General features: G+C 44.2%; 1 protein-coding gene across 1 annotated transcript in view; it reads left to right on the top strand.

Moving 5' to 3' along the window:
• The window catches only part of LOC126413267 (dipeptidase 1-like), a 218110-nt gene that overhangs the window by 174573 nt on the left and 18263 nt on the right, over nt 1–25274 (top strand). Inside the window, exons 8-9 of the mRNA XM_050083169.1 lie at nt 13767–13842; nt 20561–20699. Of these exons, the coding sequence (XP_049939126.1) occupies nt 13767–13842; nt 20561–20699 (215 nt within the window). The remainder of the gene's footprint in view (nt 1–13766; nt 13843–20560; nt 20700–25274) is intronic.

Genomic DNA, 25274 nt, shown 5'->3' with positions numbered 1-25274 from the left:
GGAAGTTCTTGCGGATAGAGTTAGTTGCGCAGAGGGTAATAAATTTAAACGTCGCGATTGACGCGGCTGTTTTCATGTTTCTCCTGAAATATGATATGCGTGTGCTTCTTACCCCGACAGCGATTGTTGACTGAAAGTAAAGAACGTGTGTACCACGTTTGGTTGAAATCGGTCCACTGGTTAAGGAGGAGAAGTGGAACAGAGACAAACACATATTTCTTAACTGATAGTTACACTGGGTAACCGAAAACGTATTACCGTCCAATCTTGAGTTGATAATCTCCTATTTTACAGTATGCTTACGAAAATGTTGTTTCCTTCAGTGCTTTGGAACTAAAGTACAGTGAGATGACAAAAGTCAGGCGATAGCAATTGTACCGGGTAATAAAAAAGTCAGTATAAATTTGAAAACTTAATAAACCACGGAATAATGTAGATAGAGAGGTAAAAATTGCCACACATGCTTGGAATGACATGGGGTTTTATTAGAACCAAAAAAAAGTTCACAAAATGTCCGACAGATGGCGCTGGACAGCAAAACGTCAGTAACTGCTACCGTGACGGGTGAGAGGTACGCCGATATGTTACAGAATCGCATCATCCCCAGCCTGGCTGATAAACACCTGCTGGAACGTCCGATGTTTATGCAGGATGGCGCTCCACCCCATATTGCTAAACGCGTGAAAGATCTCTAGCGCGCGTCGTTTGGTGATGATCGTGTGCTCAGCCGCCACTTTCGTCATGCTTGGCCTCCCAGGTCCCCAGACCTCAGTCCGTGCGATTATTGGCTTTGGGGTTACCTGAAGTAGCAAGTGTATCGTGATCGACCGACATCTCTAGGGATGCTGAAGGACAACATACGACGCCAATGCCTCACCATAACTCCGGACATGCTTTAAAGTGCTGTTCACAACATTATTCCTCGACTACAGTTATTGTTGAGGTATGATGGTGGACATATTGAGCATTTCCTGTAAAGAACATCATCTTTGTTTTGTCTTGCTTTGTTATGCCAATTATTGCTATTCTGATGAGATGAAGCGCCATCTGTCGGACATTTTTGAACTTTTGTATTTTCTTTATTTTTCATTTTTTTATTTTTGTTTTAATAAAACCCCATGTCATTCCAAGCACGTGTGTCAATTTGTACCTCTCTACCTACATTATTCCCTGATTTATTCAGTTTCCAAATTTATACTGAATTTTTGATTATCCGGTATATACCAGTATATAGATGGTGGTAGTACTGCGTACACAAGGTGTAAAAGGGCACTGCAGTGGCGGAGCTGCCATCTGTACTCAGGTGGCTGATATGAAGAGGTTTCCGAGGTGATTATGACAGTACAACTGAAATTAACAGAATTTGAACGCGAAATTGTACTTGCAGTTGGACGTATGGGGCATTCCATTTCGGAAATAGTTAGGGAATTCAATATCCCGAGAGCCACAGTTGGAGTGAGTATATCTAGAATAGCAAATTTCAGGCAATACCTCTCACCATGGACAGCGGTTTGGCCGACGGCATTCACATAACGAACGAGAGCAGCGGCATTTGTGCAGAGTTGCCAGGGCCAACAGACAAGTAACACTGCGTGAAGTAACGACCGCAAGCAATGTGGGACGTACGACTAACGTATGCGTTAGGACAGTGCGGCGAAATTTGGCGTTAATTGCTATGGCAGCAGACGACCGACGAGAGCACCAATGATAACAGCACATCACCTGCAGAGCCTCTCCTAGGCTAGTGACCACATCGGTTGGGACCTAAACGACTGGAAAACCGTGGCCTATTCAGATGAGTGCATATTTCAGATGGTGAGAGCTGATTACAGAGTTTGAGTGTTGGCGCAGGCCCCACGAAACCATGAACGCAAGTTGTCAACAAGGCACTGTGGTATCTGGTGGTTGCCTTATGGTGTGGGCTGTGTTAACATGCATCATAGACTGTAAATGGTTATGTTCGGCTACTTGGAGACCACCGGCAGCCATTCATGGACTTCTTGTTCCCGTAAAACCATGGGATTCTTGTGGGGGACAATACGTCATGTCACAGGGCCACAACTGTTCGCGACTGATTTGACGAACATTCTGGACAAGTGAGCCAGTGCTCTGCCCAACCAGATCACCTGACATCAAAATCTATGGGACAGAATCTAAAGGTCGGTTGGTACACAAAATTCTGAACTGGCAACACTTTCGCGATTATGGACGGCAGCATAGCTCAACATCCCTGCTGGGGATTTTCAAAAACTTGTTGAGTCCATACCACTTCGAGGTGCCGCACTACGCAGGGAAAAGGAGGTCCGACAAGACATTAGGAGATGTCCCACGGCTTTTGTCAGCTCACTATAGTTACAGATAGCTTAAGGTGCAAAGTGTTGTGGGTTCGCAGGAGATCCAACACCGTTACTAGAGGAAGCCGAAAGGCACGCGTTTTAGCTCACGCAGGCTGGCGTGAGGTCTGGAACAGGTCAAGGAAATTAGACTTTAGAAAAACGAACGTAGCTGGTGGAATACTTAACTTTAATCCATTACTGATGAGCGTCGGTCTTGACGGTACATCATTACAGTATCAATAGTAACCGGTACTGACGCCTTGCTAGGTCGTAGCAAATGACGTAGCTGAAGGCTATGCTAACTATCGTCTCGGCAAATGAGAGCGTAATTTGTCAGTGAACCATCGCTAGCAAAGTCGGCTGTACAACTGGGGCGAGTGCTAGGAAGTCTCTCTAGACCTGCCATGTGGCGGCGCTTGGTCTGCAATCACTGACAGTGGCGACACGCGGGTCCGACGTATACTAACGGACCGCGGCCGATTTAAAGGCTACCACCTAGCAAGTGTGGTGTCTGGCGGTGACACCACACAAAGTATGTACACTTAGATTCAGCAGTATATTCTTCCTTTTTGCTCTTAGCTAATTTCACAAAAGAATATTTTTCTGGATACTACATCCAAAGGATGTACTGTATTAGGATTATCTGTAACGGAGTTCCATAGCCATAGGAACCATGAGTCGAATGTATATATTGTATATTTAATGGAGAAATCTCTGGTTCAGAAAACGGCATGTCTGAGTAGTAGTCTTCAAATCGGTATTCAGTGCGATTGTCCTTTGTCACTGACGTGAGCCGATCCGTGTGTTTCTGGCGCTCTATCACAGGGACCAGGGTTTTATACATACAGTTCTTTTTACATTGTAGCTAATTACTAGTAATTATAATATTATAAACCGTAATAATAATAGTAACAATACTAACAACAATAATATTTACAGTTCAAGATAGTGTATACTGGCTGTATAAGTGAGATATTATGAAATAGCGAGATGTGAAAGAAAGAAATATATATAAGCTGCATCATCTGGGGACTGCGGAAATGAGAAAAGTTCAGTCATTTTTAATGAGATAACCGTTGCGTACACAAACAAAGACAGATATTAATGTTGGTTTAGAAGAGAGGTCATAAGCTGTTTTTTTGCAGGTAAAGTTATTATTCATTTTTCTGATATACTGAGGTAAAACATTACAAAATCGTGTTCCTGCTGCTGAAAATGACTTAGAGTATGTGGCTGTGGCATACATACAGTTCTTTTTACATTGTAGCTAATTACTAGTAATTATAATATTATAAACTGTAATAATAATAGTAACAATACTAACAACAATAATATTTACAGTTCAAGATAGTGTATACTGGCTGTATAAGTGAGATATTATGAAATAGCGAGATGTGAAAGAAAGAAATATATATAAGCTGCATCATCTGGGGACTGCGGAAATGAGAAAAGTTCAGTCATTTTTAATGAGATAACCGTTGCGTACACAAACAAAGACAGATATTAATGTTGGTTTAGAGGAGAGGTTATAAGCTGTTTTTTTGCAGGTAAAGTTATTATTCATTTTTCTGATATACTGAGGTAAAACATTACAAAATCGTGTTCCTGCTGCTGAAAATGACTTAGAGTATGTGGCTGTGGCATGGAGTACGATAGTAAGAATTTTTTTTTTTCTGATGCGTTGTCCACAAAAGAGCACATGGACGATAGTCGTCCACCAATAAACTTCTCGAACCTTGAGGAATCGAGCTTCCATGCATAAAACAAGTTCGTATGTCTGATTGCTCTACAAATGAGTTAAGATGGTAAATATACGATTAAGAGTGTAAGCGAGAAAAAGTTGAAATTATGGTTGAAGTTTGTTGGAAGTCGCTAAGAGCTCCCATTATGAAACACTGGATGAACATAATCTGGATAATTTACGCTCCATTTTAAGCAGAAGTTAGTTTTTCACACATCTAAGTGTTTACGACCTCATACGTCTTGAAACATGCGTCATGCAGTGATACAATTGTGCAGTTACTTTCTATCACTTATGTTGCGAATAGAGTCGGTAGTAAAGAAGTTAGAAATTGCCTTACGCCGATGTCTGACTGCATAAAGAGCGAAAAGGTAGTAATCTATAGCTTTACCCCTCCATAATTTGTGGAGGGTGTCAGAAAGAAAAAGCTTTGTAAGGGTTTGGAATTATGTTTAAAGTCTATTGCGAGTCATTAAGTACTCCCATCCTCAAATACTGGGTGAATATACTCGAGGTATTATCCGCTGTCACTTATGTTGCTTCAAGAGAAATACAAGTTCTAACGGTAATATTATCTTATTGAGTCCAACTTTTAACTAAAATTACACCCCTTAATGAATAGATTACTAAAAAACTGAAAAATTTAAATTGTCTCTGGGAGACATTAAATGGTCATCTTGCAACTGATACCGGGTTCTCGAGATCGGTTTGGTAATTCAGTATTTTAAGGACTATAAGACCCACTTTTTTTTCGGAAAACTGCTTCCAAAATTCAGGTGCGTCTTATACTCCAAATTAATGTAAGTCCAGTGTTTTATTTCAAATCACTCCAGTATTTATAAAAGGCCATATATTCGATGCCGCGAGGATCCTATCTCCATTTCACAACATAGGATTCAACTGACAGTAGCAGTGCGGTGATGCGACGAGCATGAGTTGCGGAGATTCACAAGCTTGCCAATACTGTCTCCCTCCCCTCCCGCCATCACAAACGTAGAACACTGTCTAGCCCTCTGTGCGTCACTGCAGTCTGCGGTGCCAGTGAACTTGAATGTGATTTGTATTATCGGTAACAGTACTACACAGGGCTATTACAAGTAATTGAAGCGATTTCATAAATTCACTGTAGCTCCATTCATTGACATATGATCACGACACACTACAGATACGTAGAAAAACTCATAAAGTTTTGTTCGGCTGAAGCCGCACTTCAGGTTTCTGTTGTGGACTGGCAAGACAGCCAATCCACAGTGACGGGTAACCGAAAGGCACGCGCTTAAACTCACGCAGGCTGGCGTGAGGTCTGGAACAGGATACGTAATGAATGCTATAAAGAAAAGTACGTAGCTGCTGGAATACTTAACTTTAATCCACAATTGGTGAACATTGGTCTTGTTGATACAGTATATGCGTCATTAGATACATAGCAAAGGATAATTGGCGCCTTGCTAGGTCGTAGCAATTGACTTAGCAGAAGGCTGTGCTAACTATCGTCTCGGCAATTGAGAGCGTAATTCTCAGTGAACCATGGCTAGCAAAGTCGGCTGTACAACTGGGGCGAGTGCTAGTACGTAGCGTAGTGCTAGTACGTGGCGGTGACACCACATTCCTCCCCCGCAAATCGGCGAACGGTTGTGTTATAAGGTATCCGCCCGCCGTGGGGAGGACCCCATGTTGGCGTATGCGACGAGGTGGGGAGCCTAACAACAGGCGAGGCCGTGCCACCCGCACCCGGCCATTCGGTCCGAGGGGATCTAGGAAACGCCTGATAACCTAGTCCAGGGTGCACGTCAACATGCGGTGAACGCGCCCGTAAAGAGAGAGGAGGGGCCGAAGGGTCGACCTCCATTGCGGCGGGGCACCCGACGGGCGAAGACGACATCTGGTCCGGAACGGGCAAGAGGTCCATGTCGGAGGACAGCTGGTCACGGGAAGCGATCGGCGGCGTGTGACCCAGGGAGGCGCCCGGCGGGTGCAGCGACGCGTCGACTGTGGGCGGCGCCGGCGGCGGCTGCGGCGGCGGCGCGTCGCCATGAGGCAAAATGGAAGGCAGCGTCGGTAACACCTGGGGATGAGGCGAGCCAGTAGATGGGTCCCCAGGGCGCTGACCGGACGGCACCATCGCTGAAAGCAGACGGGGAGCAGCAGAACCCGTGCGACGACAGAGGCGCAGCTGATTGAGATGCCGACGCACTTCACCAGAGGCCCCCAAAACCAGATACATAGCGCGGCCGAGGCTGCGAAGAATGCGCCCTGCGAGCCAACGATGTGAACCGCGAAAGTTGCGAGAAAATACAACGTCGCCTGGAGCAAAAGCAGGCGTCTGCCGCTGCACAGGAACCTGATGCGGCGGATGCAGCAAAGACATCAAGGTTCGATGAGGACGAACGTGGAGCAACTCAGCCGGCGAGCGACCATCACGGGGCTGAGAGCGATACGAAGACAAAAAAACAACGCGTCCTCCCGAGAATGCGACTCTTTCAACTTCAACATCTGTGACTTGAAAGTCCGGACCAATCGTTCAGCGGCACCGTCTGACTGAGGCGAAAACGGCGCGGACGTCAGATGTTGAATACCATTGGCCTTGCAGAATGACTGAAATTCTGCGGACATGAATTGTGGGCCATTGTCGGAAACAATAGTCTGCGGGAGACCTTCAATGCAAAAGATAGCGGATAACGCTTGGATGGTGGCAGAAGATGTCGTGGAAGACATCCGGACAACAAAAGGCTGCATGGACGAGCGCGAGGGCTGGTTACAGTTCGGTGCAGCTCGCCCGGCGGGCCGGTTAATGTGACACACAGCTGGCGAAGTTTCAAATGATTCCTGAGCAAAGTCAAGTGTGTCTTGCCTATCCAATATGTCTATCACTTGTTGAAGGGAGGGACTGACTAGTTTCAAAATTTGCTCCCGTATCCGAACATCAGAAACGTTCTGCGCAATTGCATCACGCACCATAGTATCTGAATAAGGGAGTCCACATTCACACTAAAAAAGCACAATCCCTTGTAAGGCCTTGCAATGTTGCAACCCACTCGCGATTAGTTTGACCGGCCGTACGTTTTGTACGAAAGAACGTATACCTTTTTGCAACTACATTAACTGATTCCTTGAAATAGGCATCTAAAGCAGACAAAATTTCTTCGTGGGACATAGTTGCTACGTCGCGTCGGGGAAATAATTTCACTATCACACGGTACGTTTGCACCCCTACACACGCCAATAAATGAGGCTGCCGCTCGTTACCTTGAATTCTGTAGGCGGCGAGATGGAATCCAAATTGGCGTGACCACTCCGTCCAGCTTTCCATCGCCGCATTGAATTGTCGAAACGGTGGTGCAACTGCATGTTGTGGCTGCGGTGGCGATGGAGCGGCGGCTGCCGCATCGTTTTGCATTGCACGTTGACCCTGGACGAGCTGTCCAAGGGCATCCAATAACGCCTGCGTCTGCTGCTTCTGAAAGCGATAAAATTCGGACAGTACATCTGGATATTGTGGCGAAGCCATGACAAGTAAATTAGAGCAATACAACCGTTAAATCGTCGTCGCCAAAAATGTTGTGGACTGGCAAGACAGCCAATCCACAGTGACGGGTAACCGAAAGGCACGCGCTTAAACTCACGCAGGCTGGCGTGAGGTCTGAAACAGGATACGTAATGAATGCTATAAAGAAAAGTACGTAGCTGCTGAAATACTTAACTTTAATCCACAATTGGTGAACATTGGTCTTGTTGATACAGTATATGCGTCATTAGATACATATCAAAGGATAATTGGCGTCTTGCTAGCTCGTAGCAATTGACTTAGCTGAAGGCTATGCTAACTATCGTCTCGGCAATTGAGAGCGTAATTCTCAGTGAACCATGGCTAGCAACGTCGGCTGTACAACTGGGGCGAGTGCTAGTACGTCTCTCTAGAACCGCCGTGTGGCGGCGCTCGGTCTGCAATTACCGACAGTGGCGACACGCGGGTCCGTCGTATACTAGCAGACCGCGGCCGATTTAAAAGGCTACCACCTAGCAAGTGTGGTGTTTGGCGGTGACACCACAGTTTCTGCCGCCAGAGCGCTGTGAGACAAAATGGCGACAGGAGCCGAGAAAGCGTATGTCGTGCTTGAAATGCACTCACATCAGTCAGTCATAACAGTGCAACGACACTTCAGGACGAAGTTCAACAAAGATCCACCAACTGCTAACTCCATTCGGCGATGGTATGCGCAGTTTAAAGCTTCTGGATGCCTCTGTAAGGGGAAATCAGCGGGTCGGCCTGCAGTGAGCGAAGAAACGGTTGAACGCGTGCGGGCAAGTTTCACGCGTAGCCCGCGGAAGTTGACGAATAAAGCAAACAGGGAGCTAAACGTACCACAGCCGACGGTTTGGAAAATCTTACGGAAAAGGCTAAAGCAGAAGCCTTACCGTTTACAATTGCTACAAGCCCTGACACCCGATGACAAAGTCAAACGCTTTGAATTTTCGGCGCGGTTGCAACAGCTCATGGAAGAGGATGCGTTCAGTGCGAAACTTGTTTCCAGTGATGAAGCAACATTTTTTTCTTAATGATGAAGTGAACAGACACAATGTGCGAATCTGGGCGGTAGAGAATCCTCACGAATTCGTGCAGCAAATTCGCAATTCACCAAAAGTTAACGTGTTTTCGCAATCTCACGGTTTAAAGTTTACGGCCGCATTTTCTTCTGCGAAAGAAACGTTACAGGACACGTGTATCTGGACATGCTGGAAAATTGGCTCATGTCACAACTGGAGACTGACAGCGCCGACTTCATCTTTCAACAGGTTGGTGCTCCACCGCACTTCCATAATGATGTTTGGCATTTCTTAAACAGGATATTGGAAAACCGATGGATCGGTCGTGGTGGAGATCATGATCAGCAATTCATGTCATGGCCTCCACGCTCTCCCGACTTAACCCCATGCGATTTCCTTCTGTGGGGTTATGTGAAATATTCAGTGTTTAAACCTCCTCTACCAAGAAACGTGCCAGAACTGCGAGCTCGCATCAACGATGCTTTCGAACTCATTGATGGGAACATGCTGCGCCGAGTGTGGGAGGAACTTGATTATCGGCTTGATGTCTGCCGAATCACTAAAGGGGCACATATTGAACATTTGTGAAAGCCTAAAAAAACTTTTTGAGTTTTTGTATGTGTGTGCAAAGCATTGTGAAAATATCTCAAATAATAAAGTTATTGTAGAGCTGTGAAATCGCTTCAATCATTTGTAATAACCCTGTATTTTTGTTAACTAGTTTCGTATTGGAAAAAATTAAAGGTATTCATATGCGGGCTACAAAACGAAAGTAATAGCATATGCAGAACATGGAAACAGAGCAGCTAGCGTCATTTCAGCCTCCACCAACAGAAAAAAAACGTTTTTTGACTGGCGGGATAGCAAAAAAGAAATGGAAAAGAGGAAGACTAAATGTGCAAATAGAGAACTGAATGCAAAATGGCTAAAACCAGAAGATGACATACTGACATGGATTTAAGGCTACTGCGAAAAGACATTGGTATTAATACAAAAGTGATTCAAATACACGCTCGTAAGCTAGCGCTGTAGTGGAACTTAACAGACTTTAAGTCTGCTGATTGGTGCTACAGGTTTATGAAGTTTCGTGGACTTAGCATGCGAACCAGAAACAAAATGTCTCAGAAAATGCCGCAAAAATATGAAGAGAAACTATTATCTTTCCACCGCTTCACTATTCAACATTGAAAGAATTATGTCAGATAGTGAATATGGATGAAACTCCTCTGACATTTGCCGGCCGGGGTGGCCGAGCGGTTCTAGGCGCTACAGTCTGGAACCGCGCGACCGCTACGGCCGCAGGTTCGAATCCTACCTCGGGCATGGATGTGTGTGATGTCCTTAGGTTAGTTAGGTTTAAGTACTTCAAAGTTCTAGGGGACTGATGACCTCAGAAGTTAAGTCCCATAGTGCTCAGAGCCATTTAAGCCTCCTCTGACATTTTATGTGCCTAGTAACAGAGCTATTGCCATGAAAGGTGCTAAAACTGTAACAATAAAAACGACTGGACATGAATGAATGCACTACACTGATATCGTTTCGTGCTGTGCAGACGGTACTAAACTCAATCCGACGATCATTTTCAAGGGCAAAACAATGCCAAAATCTTCTGAAACATGGCTTGACGATGTTGTTTATGTACATGACAAGGGTTGTATGGATGAGACTGGCATTCAATTATGGATTAACAGAAAGTGGGAGAGAAGGAAAGGAGCTTTATTGAAGTTTTTCTTGTGCTAGATCAGTTTTGTAATCATTTGAAAAATTCTGTGAAAGAAAAATTGAGACGGGGAAATACAGAGCTTACTGTTATTATGGGAAGACTTACTTCACAATAGCAACCTCTTGATACGTCGATAAATAAACCGTTTAAAGTGTATATGAGAGTGAAATGGAACAAATGGATGATGGATGAAACCTAACATGAATTCGTGCCGAAGGGAGCTTTAAAACGACCTGCAGTCAAACAAGTGTGTCAGTGAATAAAACAGTCGTGATTTAGAGTGACAGAAGACGTTATTGTCAAATATTTCAAGAAGTGCTGAATTTGTAACACTCTCGATGGCAGTGAGGATTATATTACATACGAAGAGGACAACGATGACGACGAAGAGGATGAAGAAAATGAAGAAACTTCAGAGATTTTAAAGGTCATTTCGACTTCAGTATAGTAATAATAATGGCAAAAATTAATTAAAAAAACTGCTTGAAAGGTAATGTGCATTTTACAGTTCGTAGCGTCTTATAGTCCGCAAAATAAGGAAAGTGAGGGAGAAATAGGAGAAATCTCTTTCTTCCTCTGAGTGCAAATGCTTGCAGTGTGGATATGTGCCGCGCGGGATTAGCCGGGCGGTCCGGGGCGCTGCAGTCATGGACTGTGCGGCTGGTCCCGGCTGAGGTTCGAGTCCTCCCTCGGGCATGGGTGTGTGTGTTTGTCCTTAGGTTAATTTAGGTTAAGCAGTGTGTAAGCTTAGGGACTGATGATCTTAGCAATTTGGTCGCATAAGATTTCACACACATTTGAACATTTTTTTGTGGTTAGATGTAGCAAGTGCGTAGGACGGTGGCAATGCGTAATATGTAAGGATAACTATTTCACCCTACAGCACAGTTTGTGCTGTTCTGAAATTTTTCGAGAAATTCAAACAGTGTGTCGTCTGGGCCTCGAACACTAAACCTTGTTCATCGCTTGCAGTGTTCTTACCAACCGAGCAGTCCATTGCAACTCACCCTCACATCTTCAATCCCACCAACACCTCTCTGCTGCTTTCCAAGCTTCACAGAACCTCAGCTGAATACCTTTCGGGACCAGAAACACCCAGTTCGTGACTATCGTTTTTCTCCACTACATCCGTTGTTCCAGGTGTGCTAGTCCCGAAAGTTATAGAGGAGATATTTTGTGAACTTTGGAAAGTAGGAAAGAGGAAATGTGAGGTCATCCACACGAGTACTAAAAGCAGTCCGTTAAACTACGTTTACACTGTACATCAATCAAATCTAAAGGCCTTAAATTCAAATAAATACCTACGAACTACAATTACGAACAATTTAAATTAGTAAGAACATTTAGGAAATGTTGTGGGCAAAGCAAACCAAAGACTGTTTTATTGGCAGAACTCTTAGAAAATGTAACAGTTCTACTGAAGAAACTGCCTACACTACGCTTGTCCGTCCTCTTTTGGAGTAATACGCACAATGTGGGATCCTTACCAAATGAGGTTAATGGAGTACTTCGAGAAAGTTCAAATACGAGCAGCACGTTTTGTGTTATCGCGAAATAGGGAAGGAGTGTCACGGCCACAACACGGAATTTGGAGTGGACACCAAAACAAAGGCGTTTTGCATTGCGGCGGAATCTTCTCACGAAATTTCAAATTTTCTCCTCTGAATGCGAAAATATTTTGTTGACGCCGACATACACAGGGAGAAACACTCTTCATAATAAAAATAAGGAAAATCAGAGCTCGCCCGAAAAGATATAGTTTTTCGTTTTTTCCCGCGCGCTGTTCGGGAGCGGAATAAAAGAGAGTTATTTTGAAGGTGGTTTGATGTAATCTCTGCCAGGCGCTTAAGTGTGATTTGCAGAGTATCCATGTAGATGTAGATCGTGAATTGTGTTTGGATAGCTCAGTCGGCAGGAACATTACCAGCGAAATTGAAGGTTCCGCGTTCGATCGCATATTCAGTTTCAAAACATGTATGATGGGTGGCAAGCAACAGTAGGTAAGGTAGGACGACGTACGTTAGTCCTGGCAAGACGACAATTACGAAGAGTATGGTCAAATAAGGTCAGCGACCCCTTCGTAGCAATTGTTGTCTCAGAAAGTTGAAGAGAATTTCTTTTATTTTTATTTATTTGCTATCTTCTCTCTGGTTTACAAACTGTAAACAAAAGTAAACAGTATAACTGCTAATGCAATCAGATAAACGAGAACCAGCAGTATGTGTGATGCAGTACTAGAACAAGAGACTATGGTTTGGTAAAACAAATATTACAACAATTACATTACTTGCAACACCATTAAATTGAAGTAATAAAACTGATTATCTTACAGATGTTTCAGATAAATCTACGTATAAATAATAGCTATCGTTTCAATAGGTTATGAGCCCGCAGTATATTTGTTTTACCAAACCATAGTCTCTTGTTCTAGTATTGCATCACACATACTGATAGTTCTCAGATGCGCTACCTGTCATTATATACCACATATGTTCCTGCAGTATGGCACTAATTAGAGCACAGAATGCATTACAAGATTCGTCACCACAACATCGATGATTGTGTTAAGTGCTTCCCTGCAGGCAACTATTTCGTCTGAAAACAGATCATGAGCGGCAAACATCCATACGGGAATGAATTACAGGCAACTATTTCCTGTGAAAACAGATCGTGAGTGGCAAACATCCATTCGGGAATTAATTACATCGCTACGGTCGCAGGTTCGAATCCTGCCTCGTGCATGGATGTTTGTGATGTCCTTAGGTTAATTAGGTTTAAGTAGTTCTAAGTTCCAGGGGACTGATGACCTTAGAAGTTAAGTCCCATAGTGCTCAGAGTCATTTGAACCAGCCAATTAATTACATATAAGTGTCGCGCTTATTAATTACGCCATATTAACATGTCCGCTGATGTTGACGATAATAAGCATTTTATTTTTAATTTTCTTTTTTATAAAATATAGTGCTACATCACGTTTAGAAAACAGAAAGGCCGTCAGCAGTAAACAACCACAGAACTTGAACTTCATTATTTTACATAAGCAGGTTTTCAGTTCGTAGGCTGCGCCTCTTACAATTATCTCTCCGGAGCTTGCAGCCAACCTGAAAACAGTGCTCCTTCAGCGATCTGAATATTAATTTCGTAACAATTTTCTTCACATGGTCGTATTCTGTGGTATTATTTACAGTGCAGACATCACGGTGCTGTATTACTATAAAAGTCTCATGTGCCACTGTCTAATAAAAATAAATGTAATAAGTATATGTATTTATTCGCTAAGGAACAAATTGTTGGGCAAGTGAATAACTTCCTTTTTCATTTATTGAGGACTAACTTGCTGTCTTTTTACAAGCAGTTTGTCCGACTTACGGTAGCGCTATAGAATTCGTCACAATTTGTTTTATACCTGTCGTGTCCACAGCGCACATCGAGCACATTCGGTCGGTGGCGGGGATCGACCACGTGGGCCTCGGAGCTGGCTACGATGGAATCAACATGTGAGTTCACGCTTCTTCAAAACCAAGTTACTTCCAGTTGTATCAATACTTAAGATTATAAATCGAGGAATCACATTACAACTAATTGCGCATAGTGGGTTATAATGCTATTTATTATTCACTATCTGACAACAAATATGAAACATTCACAAGGGTAGGAGGAAACTAGATGTCACTTCAAGGGCTGAGAGACGGTGTGTGCCGTTATTTCAGTGGCTACGGAGTCCAGTCTAATTTAGAAAGAACTTGGCAGCAAGAGCCCACTTTTTAGTGTGACGTTGCACCTCCTCTGTCCTGGATGCATGCACTTATGCGGTTGGGCATGGGATCATACAGCCATTGCATTCTCCCCATATGCAAGCTGACCAACGACATTTGTAGCTGGTCGTTAATATTCTGTATTCTGGTAGTAGCAGGGCCCCCGTCGGGTAGATCGTTCGCTGGGAGCAAGTCTATCGATTTGATGCCATCTCGGTGACTTGCGCGTCGATAGGAATTATATGATGATGATTACGATAACACAATACCCAGTCCCTGAGCGGAGAAAATCTCCGACCCAGCCGGGAATCGAACCCGGGCACTTGGGATTGACATTCTTTCGTGCTGACTTCTCAGATACCGGGAGCGGACTTTATTCTCGTACTGTGCTGGAGTTGACGTCCGAACTGCTCTCACACCTGTTCTGTCGGGGCCAACTGGCGATCATGCTGGTCACCAGAGTACCAAAGCATCACGCAGACACACATGAGAACGCAGAATGTCCTCGATGTGGTGCTGTGCCATTAGACTTCCTTCAGTATCTACCAGCCGAGACCGAATGTTTTACCTGATGGCTCCGCACACCATGCCGCCAGGAGCATCATCGCTTTAAACCCCCCAAAACTATGCCGGGATGGGTCGTATCCCCAGGTCGCCGTCATTCTCGCTGAAGTTTGTTATCTGGGATATCGGAGAACCGTAATTCATCGCTGAACAAAATGCGATGCTCTTCATCAGCATTCCATGCGTCCTATTCATGGCAGCACTCAAAAGGCAGCCAGTTTTGCTATTTTGATACGGCAGCCTATGTGTGGACGGTAATTCCCTAGTAAGACTGCTTCTAGCTTCCGCACTATGGTGCGGGAGAAACTGGAATCCCATTATTTGCTCTGCGATGGCAGGTGGAGTTGTGTAGGGGTTTCGATGTACTTGGTGGGCATTATGGCGATGCTGTCGTACTTCTGGTCAGATGTGGTTGACCCGAAGCTCCACGACAAGTACAGGGCTATTACAAATGATTGAAGCGATTTCATAAATGCACTGTAGCTCCATTCATTGACATATGGTTACGACACACTACAGATACGTAGAAAAACTCATAAAGTTTTGTTCGGCTGAAGCCGCACTTCAGGTTTCTGCCGCCAGAGCGCTCGAGAGCGCAGTGAGAGAAAATGGCGACAGGAGCCGAGAAAGCGTATGTCGTGCTTGAAATGCACTCACATCAGTCAGTCATAACAGTGCAACGACACTTCAGGACGAAGTTCAACAAAGATCCACCAACTGCTAACTCCATTCGGCGATGGTATGCGCAGTTTAAAGCTTCTGGACGCCTCTGTAAGGGGAAATCAACGGGTTGGCCTGCAGTGAGCGAAGAAACGGTTGAACGCGTGCGGGCAAGTTTCACGCATAGAGATGTGAAAGATTCAGTGTTTAAACCTCCTCTACCAAGAAACGTGCCAGAACTGCGAGCTCGCATCAACAATGCTTTCGAACTCATTGATGGGGACATGCTGCGCCGAGTGTGGGAGGAACTTGATTATCGGCTTGATGTCTGCCGAATCACTAAAGGGGCACATATCGAACATTTGTGAATGCCTAAAAAACTATTTGAGTTTTTGTATGTGTGTGCAAAGCATTGTGAAAATATCTCAAATAATAAAGTTATTGTAGAGCTGTGAAATCGCTTCAATCATTTGTAATAACCCTGTATGCCTGCCCTCGTGTTCCCACGCAGTCCGTCATCAGTCCACTGTCACGTTCGAATGTCCCACAAACCTGAATACTGCAGGATTAGACCAGCTGACCAGATAGAGACCCAGAATGAGCCCCCTTTCGAGCTCTGTCGAGTACTGAAATTCAGTCTCGAGTGAATATGAGGCCTCTCTGCGTCCTTCACAGTGATCACCCGGCATATGAAGCTTTTCGCTTTCCCTTAGATGCCCTAGAAGGTCTGGTAAATGGAAATGAGCGTTTGGCGTCATTGGCCGCGAGGCCCCTTACGGGGCAGGTCCGGCCGCCTTGGTGCAGGTCTTATTACATTCGGCGCCACATTGGGCGACCTGCGAGCCGGATGGGGATGAAATGATAATAAAGACAACACATAGACCCAGTCCCTGAGCGGAGAGAATCCCCGACCCAGCCGGGAATCGAACCCGGGCCCGTAGGACGGCAATCCGTCATGCTGAGCGGTGAGCTGTCGGGGTGGACAGAAGGTCTGGTGACAACCTTAGACACGGACCACGCCAGTGCACTCTTGTAGCCGTTCTACCTGTAACACAGAACTGCAGCTCTAATCATTTACACTGATGAGCCAAAACATTATGAGCACCTGCTTAATAGCTTTCTTGTGCCTCTTTGGAGCGAAATATATCACTGACTGTGTATCAGGGATCCGGCAGTTTGTTAGTAGTTTTGTGGAGGTATGTTCCATTAGATGTCTGCGCACAGGTCACGTAATTCGCGTAGACAACGGGCCGCTGATTTGCGTAGTTGGTGATGGCGGCCGATAGCGACCCAGATAAGAGTCCATAGGATTCACGTCAGGCGAATTTTTCCGCCTATACATCAACGTGTGCTTACTATAATGCTCCTGAAACTACTGTAGAACGGTTCTGGCTCCGAGACAGGGACAATTATACTGCTGAAATGTGACATCGCCGTCGGGAAGCCATCAAGCGAGAAGCCATCAAGAGGTGCAGGTGGTTCGCAGCTGTCGGCGTGTCTTCGATTAGTACGACAGGTACTATGCAAGCGCAGGAGAACGTCTGCCATAGCATAATACTGCTCGCACCAGCCTGCGTCCGTGGTGCGCTGCACGTTTCGAGCCGCCGTTCGCCTTGATGACGGCGGTCGTTGAGACGTTCGATGATTCGGCATGTTTCCATTGATCGACGGTCGAATACTGATGGTCCCATGCCAACTGAAATCGTAACTGACGATGTCGTTGGGTCAACATATGAACAGGTTGGCGTGGTGGAGCCCCATGTTCAACAATGTACGATGAACAGAGTGTTCCGGAACACTTGCGCGTGCATCAGCATTGCGATCCTGCGACAGACATGCCACAGATCACCATCTGTCCTACTTTACAGAGCATACCAGCTTGCGAATGCCACGTTCTGTGAAGAGTCCTCGACGTACAACCATTTAGCACTTAGTGGCAACTTCACTGTCCTTCCATCTATTTCTGTAGATGTATCACGACAGTAGCCCGTGAACATTCGATCAGATTCGCTGTTTTCGAGATGTTCACAGGCTCTGCGTAATAATAATCTGCCCTTTGCCAAAGTCGCTTATCTCAGTGTACTTTCCGATTTGCACTTCAAATCGGAAATTTGTGGTAAGGTCTTATGAGACCAAACTGCTGACGCCATCGGTCCCCAAGCTTACACACTACTTACTCTAACTTTAACTTACGCTAAGGACGACACACATACCCATGCCCGAGGGAGGACTCAAACCTCAGATGGGGATTTGCACTTCATATCGTGGTGTTAACATCGCCACATGCATGGGTCGTCAGCTGCTGAGGCCCATAGTTAGGAGTGTTCAGTGCCCAGCATCAAAGTGTGATATTAGTTTCGCCACAGTTGGTCCTGTCCTGTATCTGCCCAACCTACGATGTCGGAGATCTGTAATGAGGGGTGGCCATCCGTCCCCACGAAGTCTGCAGGTGGTTTCACCTTGGTTTCGCCACATCTTGAAGAGACTCACCACAGCACTCCTCGAACACACAACAAGCCGTGCAGTTTCCGAAATGCTCGTGTCGAGCCTCCAGTCCATCTGAATCTGCCCTCAGTCAAAATGAGTTAGATTGCACGTGCCTCTCCCAGTGTACTCACTGACAGCACGATCACTTATTCTGTATGCACCGCGCGTTTGTCTGACTAGCAGCCATTCTTCTCCAGGTGACAGTGCTGTCGCCTGGATGGATGTCCCAGGTCGGTGGCCATAATGTTCTGACCTAAATATATATTGTTTATTTTAACTTTGGCTTATTCTCTGAGATGTCTTCATATGTCTCTGGGGGTGGTGTTGCCTTCTGAAGACATGTTTACGCTGGTTATATACTTCTGTTTTACTTCAACTAACGAAAGTAATACAGTCTGGTTTTATTCAGGAAGATGAAGGGAAGCTGAGGGTTCTGATATAGAGAAAGCTATTTACACTTTCAATGAGAAGGTACTTAATTCATTAGATAAGAAATTAGAGGGAGCTGGCATTTTCTGTGACCTTTCAAAAGTCTTTGGCTGTGTCAACCACAGCATTCTCTTAAGTAAATTGTTATGGTGTCACAAGAAATGCTGCAAAATGGTTTCAGTCTTACCTATATAACAGGAAACAAAGGGTGTAATTGTGAAATACCTGCGCAGTAAGTAGTCAGACTTCATCTGACTGGTAATTAATTACATGTGGTGTTCCTCAAGGTTCCATCTTGGGTCCATTGCTTTTTCTTGTGTGCGTTAATGACCTCTCACCTGTTACATTGACAGATGCTAAGTTTCTTTTGTTTGTAGATGATACAAACATTGCAATAAGTAGCAAGTCAAGTACAGATTTAGAAACAGCTGCTAATCAAATTTTCACTGACATTAATAAGTGATTTAAAGCTAATTCACTGTCATTAAACTTTGGGAAGACCCACTACATGCAGTTCAGAACCTGTAAGAGACCCTTCCAGCATGTGTGTAACATATGATGACATGCAGATCGAAGAGGTTGACAGTGTTAAATTGACAGTGCTAAATTTCTGGGATTACAACTCAATAATACATTCAGTTGGGAAGGCATACCACAGAATTGGTAAAGCGCCTAAACAAGTCTGTATTTGCCATGAGAATAATGTCAGATGTAGGAGATATAAATATAGAAAAACTTCCATACTTTGTTACTTTCATTCTATTGTGTCATATGGGATCATATTCTGGGGCAACTCATCAAACCGAGCAAAAGTTTTTAATGTGCAAAAGCGTGTGATAAGAATCATTTGTGGTGTAAATTCAAGAACATCATGTAGAAACCTGTATTTCAACCACAGCTTCTCAGTATATTTATTCCTTAATGAAATTTGTTGCAAGTAATACATCTCAGTTCCCAACCAATAACTCAATACATACTATCAAAAGTAGGAACAAGAACAATCTACATAAAGACTTAAAATCAATTACCTTTTTCCAAAAAGGGGTCCAATATTCAGGAACACACATTTTCAATAAATTGCCAGCAACCACTAAAAACTTGGTTTTCGATAAAGCACGGTTTAAACAGAGTTTGAAAGACTTTTTGATAACCAACTCCTTCTACTCCATAGATGAATATCTTTACAGAGACTGTTAAGCCAGCTTAAGTAAACATATCTGTTAGATTTCAGTTTTGGCAGCACTTGGTCACAACAGTCAAGATTAGGTATTTTGTGTATGATAAATTTATTAATAGTGCATAACAGTGCTTCATTCTGACAGCCAGTTAATTCTCTAAATATTAGATGTTCCAGTTTACCGCATTGTATTAATGTATTTCGACAATCTCCTGAGAAATGATCATGGTAGTATGTATTATATTCAAATGTTTTATGTTTTTATGCTATATTTTCTGACACGTTCCCCACCGGCGATAATCATCCAATTTTTTGGGTCTATGGAACGAAAACTGAATCTAATCTAATCTAATCTGAGTCAGCTAAAACACTAAAGAGTGGTAGAATGAAATTTTCACACTACAGCGGAGTGTGCGCTGGTATGAAACTTCCCGGCAGATTAAAACTGTGTGCTGGACCGAGGCTCGAACTCGGGACATTTTCCTTTCGCGGGCAAGTGCTCTACTGGCTGAGCTACCCAAGCACGACTCACGCCCCGTCCTTGCAGCTGTACTTAAGCCAGTAACTCGTCTCCTACCTTCCAAACTTCACAGAAGCTCTCCTGCGAACCTTGCAGAACTAGCACTCCTGGAAGAAAGGATATTGCGGAGACATGGCTTAGCCACAGCCTGGGGGATGTATCTAGAATGAAATTTTCACTTTACAGTGGAGTGTGCGCTGATATGAAACTTCCTGGCAGATTAAAACTGTATGCCAGACCAAGACTCGAACTCGGGACCTTTGCCTTTCGCGGGCACTCAGTTTTAATCTGCCAGGAAGTTTCAGTAAAGAGTGGTCTCAGTTGAAAGAGCAAGTGCATGGTTCAACTGACAGAATGAAAGTATGAATAGCGCAATCAGTAAGCAGAACTGTAGTGGGCTATGTCGAACGTTTTCATTCGCTTGCTTCCACATACTGGCTTCACTCAAAAGAATAAATGAATAATTCAAATATTATGTAAAAGTGCGACCGAATGAGTCTATTGCTTTTGAACAGCTGAGTGACTCGATTGTTTCCATGCTGCCATCAGCATCACTAAATGATAGATCAAGTGTGGGTTTTACTGGCCGTAGACAGTAGAGAGGGGTGCATGCGATGTTGCAGCACGCCGCTGGGCCTGGAGGACTCGTCGCGCTACCCGCACCTGCTGGCCGAGCTGATGGCGCGCGGCGGCTGGACCGAGGCAGACCTGCAGAAGCTGGCCGGCAGGAACCTCATCAGGGTCTTCCGGGAGGCCGAGCGGGTGAGCGTCCCAGCGGCAACAGTGGGGAGCGGGGGCCTCTGCGCTCCCTTTGTGGTAGAGATGGGCAAACTCGTTCATCCTTGGGAACTAGTTCACTGCTGATCGTTCTTTTTTGGGAACCGTTCATTTTTACTCGTTCACCGTTCATTTGTGCTTGGTATATGGTTCTTATGAAAAACTGAAAACTAGTAGTGTAGGTGACCGAAGGATGGAAGGCACCAAGAGGCGGCACTTACCTCACCCCTGGAGTATATTTTATTCATTAGAGAATACTTATACACTTTTAGCAGTACTTTCTGTGATTCCGCAGAACCTCTCATTTAGCCAACCGTAGCCTTGTGTGGCTGATCGCAGGGAAAATAATATAGGGTGATGCACGGAAAACCAGCCCCGAGTACAGACTGTTCGCCAATTACGGGCGATGTGTTGCCCTTTACGATCAGATACAACAAACAGACAAACATGTAATAATTAGGCAGTGAAGAAATCACAAGCTAATGCAAGCAACAATTGTGATACAATCGATGACGATGTGTAGAGAGCTGGAGAAGAGAACATGAAAATCTCACGTGACGCGCACGGGCTATAGCTCATGTAGTCGTGTAAACCTGTTGGTGGCTGTTATTAAAGATAATGCAGCAACAATGATAATAATAATAATAATAATAATTAAGTTCACAGTAATAAAGTTTTTGGTTTGAAAGCTCCGTCTGAACAAATGTTTTTGAGATAATAAGTAAATACGATTTTATGGCAATCTGTGTCTTTTCAAATGGAGATGCACTGCATTTCCTACTGAACCAAAATGATCCACAACCCACTTTTTTTTTTTTCAAAGAAACCAAACTAGCAGGTAATGCAAATTGGAAACAACCCAACTTAAAAATAATTAGAGCCTTCCTAAATGTAATGTTTTGTATATGAGAGATACACGAAAATCGTTTTATACGAGTTTTCTAACACTAAAAATTAAGCAAATTATTGAAAGTTAGCTGCTAAATCAAGTCGATGAACCCAAAAAATATATGAATAACAAAAACAAACTTGCCTTGTTATAAGTATGTCTTCTGCTGTTCATCGATATAATGAAGTGAGGTGATATGCCCTTTTGTTACCTGAAAAGACGTACCTATTACATACAACGTAATTTTTATGTAATTTACGTAATTATAAAATACTTTTTGATTACCGGTCGTGGACGCTGAATAGCCAGAAACAAGTGCAAGAACAGTTTGGAACACATGTAAAATAGACGATCGCAGTGACCGAAACGAACAACTGGGTACTGAACTAACTAGGAGCAGTCGGCAGTGGAACTGAGACAGGTGGTCATGCGAAGAACGACGAGTGCGGCCGAGGGAGACCGAGACTGAGACGAGCACGCGACCGAGGCTGGAACGAGAACTGCCGAAGTGACCGCCGCGACCGAAGTGAACTAGTGAACTATGAATCGATCGTTCCTCGTTCCCAGGAACTATAAGTAGACCACTGCGACCGAAGTGAACTATGAACCGATCGTTCCTCGTTCCCGGGAACTATAAGTAGACCGCCGCGACCGAAGTGAACTATGAACCAATAGTTCCTTAGAATTCGTTCCTCGGTCCTTTCGTTCATCTTGGTGAACCGTTCCTTCGCGCCCATTCGTTCGTGAACTACCGATCTCTACTGTGTGGCGACCTCACTCATTGCTGGAGGGTTAGTGGGGGGAGGGGGGAGACCTAGAGGGGGCACTCGAGCAGTCTACCCGTCTACGAATCTGGGTTCAAATGGCTCTGAGCACTATGGGACTTAACTACTGTGGTGATCAGTCCCCTAGAACTTAGAACTACTTAAACCTAACTAACCTAAGGACATCACACACATCCATGCCCGAGGCAGGATTCGAATCTGCGACCATAGCAGTCGTGCGGTTCCGGACTGCGCGCCTAGAACCGCTAGACCACCGCGACCGGCACGAATCTGGGTTCAGTCTTCTTATCCACTACACAGATCTCTAGCAATGTTTGTCTGCGGCTTTGCTGAACTGCAGGGCGACGCTAAATACGGTGACTTTAGTTGTCAACGTACACGGTGATTCAGATAACGTATTGTACTCTGCATTGATTTAAACAGCTTCTTTGCTTCGGCATATGACACGCGACGTCTAACTTTAAGTTCTTGAATTTTCTTTTCTTCCTTATAGTAGGGACACTCTCTACTCCAGACTGGACGTGAATTAGAGCAAATAACACACACTGATGGAGATGAACATTCCACACCTAGTTCATGAGCCGCTTGACCACCGTTCCCTCAGGTAACACGACCATTACACGCAACGGTTGTATGACCGAACCTTTCACACTTGAAGCACTGCATGGGATTTGGAAAAAAAGGGCGAATCGGTAATCGCAAGAAACCTGCCTTAATGTGCCTGGGCAGGTCTTGCGTACTGAAAGTCAGAATGAATGTAAGTGTTGGTTTAAACTGCCCATCCACTCAATTCTTCAGATTTTGAACTTCCATAACACTGTCGTCTGCCCATTACGGTTGTGAAACGCTGATGTCCTCATCCATGACGACTTCACACGTTACCACACTGCGGTTGGAATTTAAAGCTTTATTCAGTTCAACAGCAATAGGGTAGTCACCCAGTGCCGCTGCTTGTAGAAGTCTCCATAATTGACCAGCCGTTTCAATCAACAATGTGCCATTACGTAGCCGTTTAAATGTCTTCAAGCTACTTTTAATACAATCTAAACCTTTCTGGATGTAGAATGGGGCCATTATGGCCGTATCACTTTAGGACATGGTGTAAAAAAGATCTGAGGATGGTCATAACAGACTGAAACCGGTCATCGTCTAAGGAATTCATTTGTGATCAGAGACTGGAATAAAAAAGCATTTTACCTTAGCAAAGGTTCCCTCGGCTCTTTTATCTATCAAAAAATATAGTGACACACCTATACCCTGTTACTATAACAGATTCTGCATTTTTGAGGAGTATGCTCAGAAGAGGTACCTTCACAGCTTCTCTTGGTGGAATGGGTAACAGTGCTCACCAGTGGACCACCCAATCCACTGGGATCAGTTTTTGAAGAATTAAGAGGCTCCATGGCCGTCCCACTAGCAGCTAGGGAACAGACGTCCACCCAGAGCCCCGCTTGGCTGACGGAGCAAGGAAGACATTAAAAGCAGACTAGCACTGGCAAATAGGGCATTCATGGCCAAGAGAAGTCTACTAGTATCAAACACAGGCCTTAATTTGAGGAAGAAATTTCTGAGAATGTACGTTTGGAGCACAGCGTTGTATGGTAGTGAAATATGGACTGTGTGAAAACCGGAAAAGAACAGAATCGAAGCATTTGAGTAGTGGTGCTACAGCCGAATGTTGAAAAATAGGTGGACTGATAAGATTAGGAATGAGGAGATTCTGCGCTGAATCGAAGAGGAAAGGGGTACGTGGAAATACTGACAAGGAGAAGGAACAGGATGATAGGACATCTGTTAATGCATCATGGAATGACTTCCATGGTACTAGAGGGAGCTGTAGAGGGCAAAATCTGTAGAGGAAGACAGAGATTGGAATGCATGCAGTAAATAATTAAGGACGTAGTTAAAAGTGCTACTCTGAGATGGAAAGGTTGGCACAGGAGAGGAATTCATGGTTGGCCACATCAAACCAGTCAGAAGACTGATGACAAAAAAAGGCACTGTGCAAGCTGGTGGTGGCTCCATAATGGTGTAGGCTGTGTTTGTATGTAATGGACTGGAGCCTCTAGTCCAACTCAACCGATAGTCGACTGCAAATGGTTACGTTTGGCTACTCGGAAACCATTTGCAGCCATTTATGGACTTTATGTTCCCAAACAACGATGGAACTTTTATGAATGACAATGCGTCACCGGGTCACAGTTTTAGCGATGGGCCTGAAGAGCATGGTGGACAACTGAGTGAATGAATTAGCCACACATATCGCCCGTTATGAATCCCATCTGATATTTATGAGACACAATCGAGAGGTCAGTTCGTGCACGCCCTGCACCGGCAACGTATTGCTTTTTATGCAACAAAATTTTCTCAACCTTTTTGGCTTTCATTTCCGTTTCAGATTTTTAATATTCAGTTTTAAGTTATCATCAGAGAGTATGATGTGATTATTTTGGAGCTATATTTCGTAACTGATTGGATAGTCTGGATTGAATCATATGAGGGAGTACGCTGCTTCAGATCGCTGAATATCCATACTAACCCTAGATCAATGAACCCTCGTAAAACTGATAATTGCAGTTAGTACCAATTCGCGGTTCCAACCAATCTGGTATTGTCAGTAATGGGATGTAAAACAGGATATCTGTGCTTATTTTGTAAGTGTCATGCCACTGGATACCTTATAACCGCAGTTAATTAGTGTAGAAACTATAAATTGTGACTCTCTTTGGTAAATTATGAGGTGGTAAAATTTACGTTGGTTTATTGGGAACATAACATTTTTTCCTCTTTTAGTGTTCTAGGATTAATAACATGAAAAGATGTACTTAACATATACAGCAGAAATGTAGTTACTGTTTGGGTATCAATTTTTCTGCCTTAAAATAC

The sequence above is a fragment of the Schistocerca serialis genome, chromosome 7, assembly GCF_023864345.2.
Source record: "Schistocerca serialis cubense isolate TAMUIC-IGC-003099 chromosome 7, iqSchSeri2.2, whole genome shotgun sequence".
Taxonomy (NCBI): Eukaryota; Metazoa; Arthropoda; class Insecta; order Orthoptera; family Acrididae; genus Schistocerca; species Schistocerca serialis.
Note: the sequence above shows the minus strand (reverse complement) of the source record. Positions and strands in the feature narration are given on the sequence as shown.